General features: G+C 44.8%; 1 protein-coding gene across 3 annotated transcripts in view; it reads right to left on the bottom strand.

Moving 5' to 3' along the window:
• LOC143815971 (protein argonaute-3) overlaps window positions 1-12348 on the bottom strand; it is a 106289-nt gene that overhangs the window by 36815 nt on the left and 57126 nt on the right. For all 3 annotated transcript variants that reach the window (XM_077295819.1, XM_077295820.1, XM_077295818.1), the window contains 2 exons: window positions 7709-7917; window positions 6956-7092 (listed from right to left, as the gene is read on the bottom strand). In XM_077295819.1, coding sequence (XP_077151934.1) covers window positions 6956-7092; window positions 7709-7917 — 346 coding nt within the window. The remainder of the gene's footprint in view (window positions 1-6955; window positions 7093-7708; window positions 7918-12348) is intronic.

Below are 12348 nucleotides of genomic sequence, written 5' to 3'. Positions count from 1 at the left end.
CACAGCTCTGCTCTACTCCCCAGATCACACAGATCTCACTGCCTGCACCTACTGTAATTACAGTAGGTGCAGTAAGCCATAGTCATCAACATTAACAGAAAAACACTTGAAATAGATCACTCTGTTAGTAATGACTCTATATAATATAGGAGTTTCACTTCTTGTATTGAAGAACTGAAATAATTTAACTTTTTGATGATATTATAGTTTTGTGAGATGCACCTGTAATAGATAGGAATTTGTAAATCAGTTAGGCAGCAGTATAATCAGTTAGATATGAATGTCGCTTTAAAACACCCTATCAACATCTTAGGCTACTTTCACACTAGCGTCGGGCTCGGCCCGTCGCAGTGCGTCGGGCTGAGGTTACCGACGCTAGCGTTCTCTGCGCCGCACAACGGGGGCAGCGGATGCATTTTTCCAGCGCATCCGCCGCCCCATTGTGAGGTGCGGGGAAGTGCGGGGAGGTGGGGGCGGAGTTCCGGCCGCGCATGCGCGGTCGGAAAAAGCGGACCGTCGGGAGCAAAAAACGTTACATGTAACGTTTTTTGCTCCCGGCGGACCGCCACAACACAGCGCAACCGTCTCACGACAGTTGCGACGTGTGTTAATGCGTCGCAAATGCGTCGCTAATGTTAGTCAATGGTAAAAAAACGCATCCTGCAAGCACTTTTGCAGGATGCGGTTTTTTGCCAAAACGACGCATTGCGACGTATTGCAGTTAACGCTAGTGTGAAAGTAGCCTTAGTTCTACACCATGTTTTGGATTTCTGATGTGGAATCAGCACCAGAAACCTGCAAAAACCCACCAAATGTGAATGAGGCTTTGGAACTAAGAAGCTGGCCAGATACACTTAGTAGGTGTGAGTATTTCTGTTGTATTACAGCTAGAAGAAACTGGCAACTAGTCCTGCTATCTGATCAAGATAAGAATGAGATCTCACATGTCACGGGCTTAAAGGTACCTTCACACGAAACGACATTATAACGATATCGCTAGCAATCCGTGACGTTGCAGCGTCCTCGCTAGCGATATCGTTTCGTTTGACACGCAGCAGCGATCAGGATCCTGCTGTGATGTCGTTGGTCGCTGAATAAAGTCCAGAACTTTATTTGGTCGTCCGATCGCTGTGTATCGTTGTGTTTGAAAGCAAAAGCAACGATACCAGCGATATTTTACACTGGTAACCAGGGTAAACATCGGGTTACTAAGCGCAGGGCCGCGCTTAGTTACCCGATGTTTACCCTGGTTACTAGCGTAAAATGTAAAAAAAACAAACAGCACATACTCACATTGCGTCCCCTGCAGTCTGCTTCCTCCTCTGACTCAGCGCCGCAAAGTGAAAGTGAAAGCAGCACAGCGGTGACGTCACCGCTCTGCTCTCACTGTACGGCGCTCAGTCAGTCAGGAAGTGGACGCAGGGGGACGTGAATGTAAGTATGTGCTGTTTGTTTTTTTTAGATTTTACGCTGGTAACCAGGGTAAACATCGGGTTACTAAGCGCGGCCCTGCGCTTAGTTACCCGATGTTTACCCTGGTTACCAGGGGACCTCGGCATAGTTGATCGCTGGAGAGCGGTCTGTGTGACAGCTCTCCAGCGACCAAACAGCGACGCTGCAGCGATCGACATCGTTGTCGCTATCGCTGCAGCGTCGCTTCGTGTGAAGGTACCTTGGCCCCTTCACACTGTGCAATCAAAGTCTGAACGAGCGTTCGATTTGTGACGTTTATCCGTCCTCGTTCCGAGGTTGCAAAGTGTGACATGGCGTTACGATTTGCGACGCAGCCCAGCATCGTACGATGTGAAAGAAAGAGCAGAACTTTCTTTCGTCGTAAATGTCTCGCTGTGGCGGTCGAAATCGTAGTATGTGACGGCGGTCATACGAGCTCGTAATGCGACTACGTGGGTTGGGCTTCCGCATACCTGTCTCCTGATTGGGCGTGACGTTTTAGCACACGCCCATGCTGGTAATACGTCACGCTCGGAGTCGTAGGACTATGGCGGTGTGAAGGGTAGCGTACGATTGCGACGCGTGACGTTCACATCGCAACTACGTCAGAAAAAGCGTTAACATCGTAGAGTGTGACCGCTGGCTACGAGCTCGTACTGCGATGTCGAATATGACGCAAATGCGTCGTAATCGTAGCAGAATCGACCAGTGTGAAGGGGCCCTTAGGCCATGTGCACACGTTCAGTATTTTTCGCGTTTTTTTGCTATAAAAACGTGATAAAAACGCTTACATATGCCTCCTATTATTTACAGTGTATTCCGCATTTCTTGTGCAAATGTTGCATTTTTTTCCGCGAAAAAAATCGCATCGCGGAAAAAAAGCAACATGTTCATTAAATTTGCGGAATTGCGGGGATTCCGCACACCTAGGAATGGATTGATCTGCTTACTTCCCGCACGGGGTTGTGCACACCATGCGGGAAGTAAGCAGATTATGTGTGGTTGGTAACCAGGGTGGAGGAGAGGAGACTCTCCTCCACGGACTGGGCACCATATAATTGGTAAAAAAAAAAAAAAGAATTAAAATAAAAAATAGTCATATACTCACCTTCGATGGCCCCCGCAGTCTTCCCGCCTCTCAGATGCATGCTGCCGCTTCGGTTCCTATAGCTGGTGTGTGTGAAGGACCTGCGATGACGTTGCGGTCTTGTGATTGGTCACGTGACCGCTCATGTGACTGCGACGTCATCGAAGGTCCTGCACACACACACCATCTATAGGAACGGACGCCGCTGAGGAGATCGGCTGTCTGCAGGTGAGTATAACCATTTTTTTAATTATTTTTAACCCCTTCACCCCCGGAGCTTTTTCCGTTTTTCCGTTTTCGTTTTTCGCTCCCCTCCTTCCCAGAGCCATAACTTTTTTATTTTTCCGTCAATTTGGCCATGTGAGGGCTTATTTTTTGCGGGACGAGTTGTACTTTTGAACGACATCATTGGTTTTAGCATGTCGTGTACTAGAAAACGGGAAAAAAATTCCAAGTGCAGTGAAATTGCAAAAAAAGTGCAATCCCACACTTGTTTTTTGCTTGCCTATTTTGCTAGGTTCACTAAATGCTAAAACTGACCTGCCATTATGATTCTCCAGGTCACTACGAGTTCATAGACACCTAACATGACTAGGTTATTTTTCACCTAAGTGGTGAAAAAAAATTCCAAACTTTGCAAAAAACAAAACAAAACAAAATTGCGCCATTTTCCGATACTCGTAGCGTCTCCATTTTTCGTGATCTGGGGTCAGGTAAGGGCTTATTTTTTGCGTGCCGAGCTGGCGTTTTTAATGATAGCATTTTGGTGTAGATACGTTCTTTTGATCGCCCGTTATTGCATTTTAATGCAATGTCGTGGCGACCAAAAAAACGTAAATCTGGCGTTTCGAATTTTTTTCTCATTACGCCATTTAGCGATCAGGTTAATGCTTTTTTTTAATTGATAGATCGGGCGATTCTGAACGCGGCGATACCAAATATGTGTAGTTTTTTTTTTTTTTTTATTGATTTATTTTGATTGGGGCGAAAGGGGGGTGATTTAAACTTTTATGTTTTTTTTATTTTTTTCACATTTTTAAAAACTTTTTTTTTTTACTTTTGCCATGCTTCTATAGCCTCCATGGGAGGCTAGAAGCAGGCACAGCCCGATTGGCTCTGCTACATAACAGCGATCATCAGATCGCTGTTATGTAGCTAAAATGCAGGTGTGCTGTGAGCGCCGACCACAGGGGGGCGCTCACAGCCACCGGCAATCAGTAACCATAGAGGTCTCAAGGACCTCTATGGTTACAATGGAGGAGCATCGCCGACCCCCGATCATGTGACAGGGGTCGGCGATGCGCTCATATCCGGCCGCACGGCCGGATGCGGTAGTTAAATGCCGCTGTCTGCGTTTGACAGCGGCATTTAACTAGTTAATAGCGGCGGGTGATCGCGATTTCACCCGCCGCTATTGCGCGCACATGTCAGCTGTAAAAAACAGCTGACATGTCGCGACTTTGATGTGCGCTCACCGCCGGAGCGCACATCAAAGCGGGGGTCCCGACATGTGACGTACTATTCCGTCACATGTCGGGAAGGGGTTAAACATTCTATCTTTTACTATTGATGCTGCATAGGCAGCATCTATAGTAAAAAGTTGGTCACACTTGTCAAACACTATGTTTGACAAGTGTGACCAACCTGTCAGTCAGTTTTCCAAGCGATGCTACAGATCGCTTGGAAAACTTTAGCATTCTGCAAGCTAATTTCACTTGCAAAATGCTAAAAAAAAACGCGAAAAAAACGGGGGAAAAACTAAAAAAAAAAATGCTGATTTCTTGCAGAAAATTTCCGGTTTTCTTCAGGAAATTTCTGCAAGAAATTCTGACGTGTGCACATACCCTTACCGCGACACAGAGGAGCCAGAAGACCGCAGAGTCTGATTTCTGCTTCTCCTGCACTGATTAGAAGCACTTCACCTTCATATTAAACAGCATAGATTTCTTTGGGCAGACGCTAATCTGCTGAGTTGTGAGCTTCTGGAGTGTTAAGGCTCAGCTGTGCACTGTTAGCCACTCCCATCTCCTATATAAACTGGGACCTGGCTAGCACCCATTATGAGAGGTAGCTTATGCTAATTGGCTGGAGTTTGTTGGTGGTTGTTATTGGAGAAGGCGTTTGGTGGATTTATCTATGATGGTGTTTACCTCTGTTGTTTATGTGGGTATATTTGTATGATTGGTATTTTCCTTTATTCCTGTTTGTATTACCTTGTTAGTCTGGTTGGTGTATTACGGTACTACTCTACTCCCCTCTTCCCTGGCTGGGGGAAAGGTACAGACTGAGGGCAGATTCAGGAACTAAGACAAGGTACGTGGCTCCGGTGTCTTCACCATCAGAAGTAATCTGGGGAACAGGGCGAGCTAGGGCACCCCTAGCATTAGGGACAGGGAAGGAGCCCCGGGTCCTGGGACACCCGAAAACAGCGTTGTGACATGACATTTGTCAACCTTTAAAAGGGAACCTGTAATCTAGTTTTTACATATGAAAGTATTGGTGTGGATGTAAATGTGCTTGGCCACCAAATAAAAAAAGATTTATTTTTTTTTGCAGAGATTTGTCATTAGAATTCTAGCATAGAAGTCAAATGCAAATCAGGCTGATGTGCACCAAGGGTCTTTCTGTGCACTTTGACTGCTTCATCCAAATGTATTCACATGTGTCTTCTACAATAGATATTCCATGCCTAGCTCATCAGATCTTGACAAAAAAGGGATAATTTTTAACAGTCAACAAACACCTATACAACCACATCACTTCTTCCAGAGGTATAAATATGCTGAAAGTTTCCCGTTAAGCTTAGGACTACACTGAGATTTTGTCGTGCAACATGAAATGATGAGAAATTCAGCAGATTTAAATGTTTAAAATGACATGTGGTCGCTTAATGTTGCGTGTTGTAACATGATCACATTGTCAATTCTTATATGTGATGTCACAATGCATACGACCAAAGTCACAGTGTAACCCTAACTGAAATCCATAAGATATGCAATAATCAGGTCAGGGGGAAAAGACGGATGTGATGGAAGACTCTGACGGACATCGTAGTAGGCGAGATCTGTATTAGTCTTGCAGAAAACTCAAGCAGCCTGCCCAGTGGACTACGTCTCATCTGCTTTAGCCAGACTCACACCAAAAAAAATCCCCAAAAAGTATAATATAAATTTAGATCATACTCTTTATTTGCATACATTTGCATTCACACAGCAGATAGAGAGCAAGGGAGATACACACACATATGTACACATACATACTCGAAGACTGCTTTTCCTTCTCCTTTTTTTACAGTTGCTCCAAACTCTAGACTAAACTGCACCATGCACCCAATAAGAATGTATAAACTACAATGCTCCCTCCATATTAGAGACACCCACACATGCAGAATACTGAATAAATATCCTCTTCCAATCTCCAGAATAAAGGACTTGTGTCTCTACGGAAACCAAATGACGGGGACATACATAAGTGCCTTAAGAGAGTAATTAATGCTGTCCACTCATCGTCTACAACATTCTGTCCTTTGCTATGGGTGTAATGGGTAAAAGGAAACGCAATTACTGTCATTAAGTAGAGATAAGAAACAAAAGCAAGAAGGTCATCATGATCTGAGACAAAACTGAAAGCCCACAGAAAAGATGTAAACTACTTGGACAGCATTTCGCGTCCACTGTCATCTACTGGCCAGATCTACGCATCAAGCTGGAATGGGAAACCATGATGGATCCGCCATGTTTTATGTGTGTATCCCATCTTCTGTCACGCAAACATTTCTATTACTGTATGTAGCTGGCATATTATTGGGGTCTTATCATACAAAGTAGATTGGCTGGTCAAACCGGAGAGGTGGTATGTATAGCCTCGATTTTCTAGCTTTGCAATGGGGCCGCTAACGCTAAATACAGAAAACAAAAGAGGCAAACTTAGCCATTAGAAGAAATAGAAGCACAAATTATAAAAAGAACCACCAAGAAGCGATGATAAAATGTTACGAAGAAGAGATAGGACAAAGAAACAATGATCTCATAAATTTATGCTTGGTCAACCCATGAGATGCTCAAATCTACCTCACCACCACTGGAGTTGCTTCAACCCCCTGATCTACTGTCTCCTCGCATTACCATGTAGATTGTAAGCCTGCGAGAGCATGGTCCTCTTCCCTTCTATATCAGTCTGCCAGTATGCTTTATTTTATATATGTTATATGCCTGTAACTATCTTTACATTGAATAAATGTGGCTTTAAACACATTAATGATAAACTTAGACTATGGCAAAATCTTTTTACCATAGTGAATGTATTAAACTTACCAAAAGTACTAAATGGTGTACAAACTGGTATGAAAGCCACTTATGTCTTCTAAACGCTACCACATAGTTTAGTAGCAAAGTACATAATGTCACCGCTTCTTACCATCTATATTAAGCATCATTTTCCACATGGCAGGTCTGACAGACTGATGAAATCCAAACCAGACTTCTCTTCCCCCTCCCAGAGGGTGGTCATAGCCTTCTGGAGCAGAGAAGAAGGAACGTCCCACAGGGGTATACCTAAAGATAAAAAAAAAGAGGAATTCATTTTTCTATGAACAAACAAATGTTGGGCAGACATGAGACCATACTAAATATCTTTATAATTGAATATGACCAACCACCACTGTTCTGGCCATACTTTACTAACTGCCACAAATATGGCCGCCTTGTAAAATGATAATAATGAAGTTTCTTCAAGACAACCAACCAAAAATGCATTTAAATTGGTCTATTTCAGTTGTCTTCTCAAGGAAGATTGTCAATAGCCATAATATATCCTGGAGCTCAAAATGAGTCACTGAAAATCTGGTCTAGATACGACAGTTGGCTTCTCCACGAGATGTTCACTTGAAGATATATCACTGTACAATCATCACTATGTGAGGATGTAATCTAGAAGTTCTGCCAGCTATAGATTAGCATCCTGAACATGCTCCTAGCTGAATGGTTTCTTGTACAACTTTCCTATATGAACAACCCCTTTATACCAATTTGCTTCTGATAACAGCTCAATGGAGAACTAACAAAATAAAAAACATGATTTAATGAAATCCCATGACATTAAACATAACATAACGCTTTGCACTTTGAAAGACGTTATTTTAGCTCATAGCCTTTCCAACTCCACACCTACTTCATGGATGGCAGATGCCGTAACACTACATCAACAGCATGGACAGGGTTGGTGCTTATTGGCTTGTCCAGTTCCAATGGCTCTGGAAGGGACCTTCCAGTAAGTACTTCATGTAAAAGGTGCCAGCTTATCCTAGAGACAAATTTTATGGAGACCTTGAAGGGACGATCTTTCCCTCCTTCTCCTGGTAATGTTACATCCAAGTCCACCTAAGAAAAAAAGAAATTTGAGCATTTCAAATTATGTGAAGTTACTTAAAAGACCAGTTACCTCACTGCACTCCGCTATTAGGTCCTATTTAAAACACTTTCCTATTTATCCTATATAATAAAACAGATTAATTCCAAACCTGAACCAATTCAGAGACTTTGGAAATTTAATCTAGAGACACCATTTTTTTTTTTTAAATGTCAATATGTTAACATATTTTCATCAACAAAAAATATTCACTGAACCATCTAACCAAAATCTAGCCACGGGAAAAAGTAAAAAAAAAAATTGATGAAAAAACAGCCAGATATGGTGTGCATTCTCAACCATTGATTCTTCAGTGGGTCCTCATTATTCTTTCTAAATATTTTCATTTTTTTTTTTTTTTTTTTTTTTTTTTTTTTATATTCTGCATTTTAGGCACTTTTGCTACTGGACAAATCTATTTGTGGTTCTTGACACACTAGCTGAGCATGCACAACTCTGCCACTTATTCTTCTGTAATACTCTGGCTCTTCCTGTCCAGCGACGAAGATCCCGGAGCATCCTCGCAGAGAAGATCCCGGAGCATCCTCGCAGAGAAGATCCCGGAGCATCCTCGCAGAGAAGATCCCGGAGCATCCTCGCAGAGAAGATCCCGGAGCATCCTCGCAGAGAAGATCCCGGAGCATCCTCGCAGAGAAGATCCCGGAGCATCCTCGCAGAGAAGATCCCGGAGCATCCTCGCAGAGAAGATCCCGGAGCATCCTCGCAGAGAAGATCCCGGAGCATCCTCGCAGAGAAGATCCCGGAGCATCCTCGCAGAGAAGATCCCGGAGCATCCTCGCAGAGAAGATCCCGGAGCATCCTCGCAGAGAAGATCCCGGAGCATCCTCGCAGAGAAGATCCCGGAGCATCCTCGCAGAGAAGATCCCGGAGCATCCTCGCAGAGAAGATCCCGGAGCATCCTCGCAGAGAAGATCCCGGAGCATCCTCGCAGAGAAGATCCCGGAGCATCCTCACAGAGAAGATCCCTGGGTATCCACAGAGAGAAGCTCACTGGGTATCCACAGAGAGAAGCTCACTGGGTATCCACAGAGAGAAGATCCCTGGGTATCCACAGAGAGAAGATCACTGGGTATCCACAGAGAGAAGCTCACTGGGTATCCACAGAGAGAAGCTCACTGGGTATCCACAGAGAGAAGCTCACTGGGTATCCACAGAGAGAAGCTCACTGGGTATCCACAGAGAGAAGCTCACTGGGTAACCACAGAGAGAAGCTCACTGAGTATCCACAGAGAGAAGCTCACTGGGTATCCACAGAGAGAAGCTCACTGGGTATCCACAGAGAGAAGCTCACTGGGTATCCACAGAGAGAAGCTCACTGGGTATCCACAGAGAGAAGCTCACTGGGTATCCACAGAGAGAAGCTCACTGGGTATCCACAGAGAGAAGCTCACTGGGTATCCACAGAGAGAAGCTCACTGGGTATCCACAGAGAGAAGCTCACTGGGTATCCACAGAGAGAAGATCACTGGGTATCCACAGAGAGAAGCTCACTGGGTATCCACAGAGAGAAGCTCACTGGGTATCCACAGAGAGAAGCTCACTGGGTATCCACAGAGAGAAGCTCACTGGGTATCCACAGAGAGAAGCTCACTGGGTATCCACAGAGAGAAGCTCACTGGGTATCCACAGAGAGAAGCTCACTGGGTATCCACAGAGAGAAGATCACTGAGTATCCACAGAGAGAAGCTCACTGGGTAACCACAGAGAGAAGCTCACTGGGTATCCACAGAGAGAAGCTCACTGGGTATCCACAGAGAGAAGCTCACTGGGTATCCACAGAGAGAAGCTCACTGGGTATCCACAGAGAGAAGCTCACTGGGTATCCACAGAGAGAAGCTCACTGGGTATCCACAGAGAGAAGCTCACTGGGTATACACAGAGAGAAGATCACTGGGTATCCACGGAGAGAAGATCACTGGGTATTCAGGCAGAGAAGATCACTGGGTATCCACATAGAGATATCACTGGGTCTCTCTGCTCTGTACGCATACTCTGTATTCATTATGGCAGTCAGCTGTGTGACATCTGTTACAAGCAGAACCACAGAATCCACTTGCAAATACGTACGCTACTTACCTGGTAGCAGTGTTTTTTCAGGAGCCATGACAGCACAACGAGAGAGGGGATCCGCCCTTCAGGGACAGGAAACCTCAGGCATAAAAAGGGCGGCACCTCACTCCCCCGCCAGTTGGTTTACAGAGTACAAGCGGACCTTTTAGGTTAGTAATACACAACAATATTAAATATGGTACAATTCACCCAGTGAGTAAACTTAGGAATTACTACAGGAAGTGTCGATCCCAATAAAGAAAAGGGTAGGGAATATAAGGGTGCTGTCATGGCTCCTGAAAAAACACTGCTACCAGGTAAGTAGCGTACGTATTTATTCAGTCGCCATGACAGCACAACGAGAGACTTTCAGAGAAGTTAAAAAGTGACTAGGGAGGGACTACTGCCTCCAGCACCCTTCTCCCGAATGTGAGGTCGGAGGAGTCACCTAGATCTAATCTATAGTGCTTAAGAAAGGTGGATGGAGAAGACCATGTGGCCGCCTTACAAATGTCTTCAATCGACACGTCAGCTCTCTCAGCCCAGGATGTGGCTACCGCTCGAGTGGAATGAGCCTTTATACCTTCCGGAATTTCCATGCCACCTGCGGTATAAGCAAGAGATATCGCCTCCCTAATCCATCTGGATAGTGTATTTTTCGATACTCTAAGCCCTTTCCTAACTCCCTGGTAGGATACAAATAAGGAGTGATCTTTTTTCCAGGTGTCTGTTACTGAAATGTATCTGAGAAGACACCTACGTACGTCTAAACAATGAAACCGATGTTCCTTATCATTAGAGGGATTAGAACAGAAAGAAGGTAGGACCACCTCTTGGGATCTATTAAATTTTGAGGCAACCTTTGGAAGATAAAGGGGGTCAGGTCTCATAATCACTCTATCTTCCCTAAACTGCATATATGGAGGCTGTCTCGACAATGCTTGTAGGTCACTAACCCTTCTCGCAGACGTGAGGGCAACTAAGAGGGCTGTTTTGACCGACAGGATTTTAATTGGAACAGTATCAATAGGTTCGAACGGGGCTTGTGTTAGAGCTGAAAGCACGAGATTTAGGTCCCATGGGACTATTCTTTGTTTAATAACTGGTCTGGATCTGGTAACACCTTTGAAGAATCTAGATATCCAGTGATTATTGGCTAAGTCAGTATTATATAGCGCCCCCAGGGCTGAAACCTGAACTCTGAGGGTACTGGTGGCTAAACCCATCTCTAGGCCCCTTTGTAAAAATTCTAAAATTTGCGTAATATTAGGTTTTTGATCAATTTGTGCCCCCGAACTTGAAAGGAATCTTCTCCAGACCCTGACATAGATGTTAGTCGTGGAGGTTTTCCTACTTTTTAGCAGTGTATTGATAAGATTTTTAGAGAATCCCTTCCCCTTCAGAAGTGACCTCTCAAATTCCACGCTGTTAGGTGTAAGTTGGTTACTCGTGGGTGTAGGACTGGACCCTGGGAGAGGAGGTCTGGTATCTCTGGTAGGATCCATGGCTGGGAAATGGACATGTTTCTCAGCCATGGGAACCACGATCTTCTGGGCCAGAACGGGGCTATCAGAATCACTCGGGCCCTGTCTTCCCGAATTTTCCTCAGAACTAAAGGAATCAGATTTAGAGGGGGAAAAGCATAGGCGAGCCTGAAGTTCCAGGAGATTGAGAGAGCATCGACTGCGTATGGGTTGTCCCCTGGACTTAGGGAACAGAAGTGATGTAGTTTTCTGTTTCCACGATTGGCAAAGAGATCTATTTCCGGACATCCCCATAACTGTACGATCTGGTTGAAGACAGCCGGTTTCAGAGACCAGTCCCCTTGTTTGAGCTCGTTGCGGCTTAAATAATCGGCCCTGGTATTTAGTTTTCCCTTTATGTGGAGCGCTGTAAGGGAGAGCAGGTGATTCTCGGCCATCTGAAAAATACGATTTGCAACATCCATTAATGATCTAGACCGCGTACCTCCCTGGTGGTTAATATAGGCAACGGTCACTTGGTTGTCAGAGAGTAGTCTGACATGTCTACCCTGTAGAGGTATAAGAAACTCGTTTAAGGCACGTTCTACCGCCAACAATTCTTTTAGATTGGAGGATGACGCTCGCTCAGGCTGGGACCACAATCCCTGCACGCAATTATCTTCCCAGTGAGCCCCCCAACCCGTGGGGCTAGCATCAGTTGTCACTACTCGCGTGACCCGATTTGACCAGGGTACTCCTCGACGAAGATTTGGAATGTGTGTCCACCAAACTAGTGAATCAGTGGCCTCAACCGATAGAGAAAATTTGTTATCTAGGCTAGCGCCCAGCCGACGAAAATTATGTAGCACA

This window comes from Ranitomeya variabilis, chromosome 3 (assembly GCF_051348905.1).
Source record: "Ranitomeya variabilis isolate aRanVar5 chromosome 3, aRanVar5.hap1, whole genome shotgun sequence".
Classification (NCBI taxonomy): domain Eukaryota; kingdom Metazoa; phylum Chordata; class Amphibia; order Anura; family Dendrobatidae; genus Ranitomeya; species Ranitomeya variabilis.
Note: the sequence above shows the minus strand (reverse complement) of the source record. Positions and strands in the feature narration are given on the sequence as shown.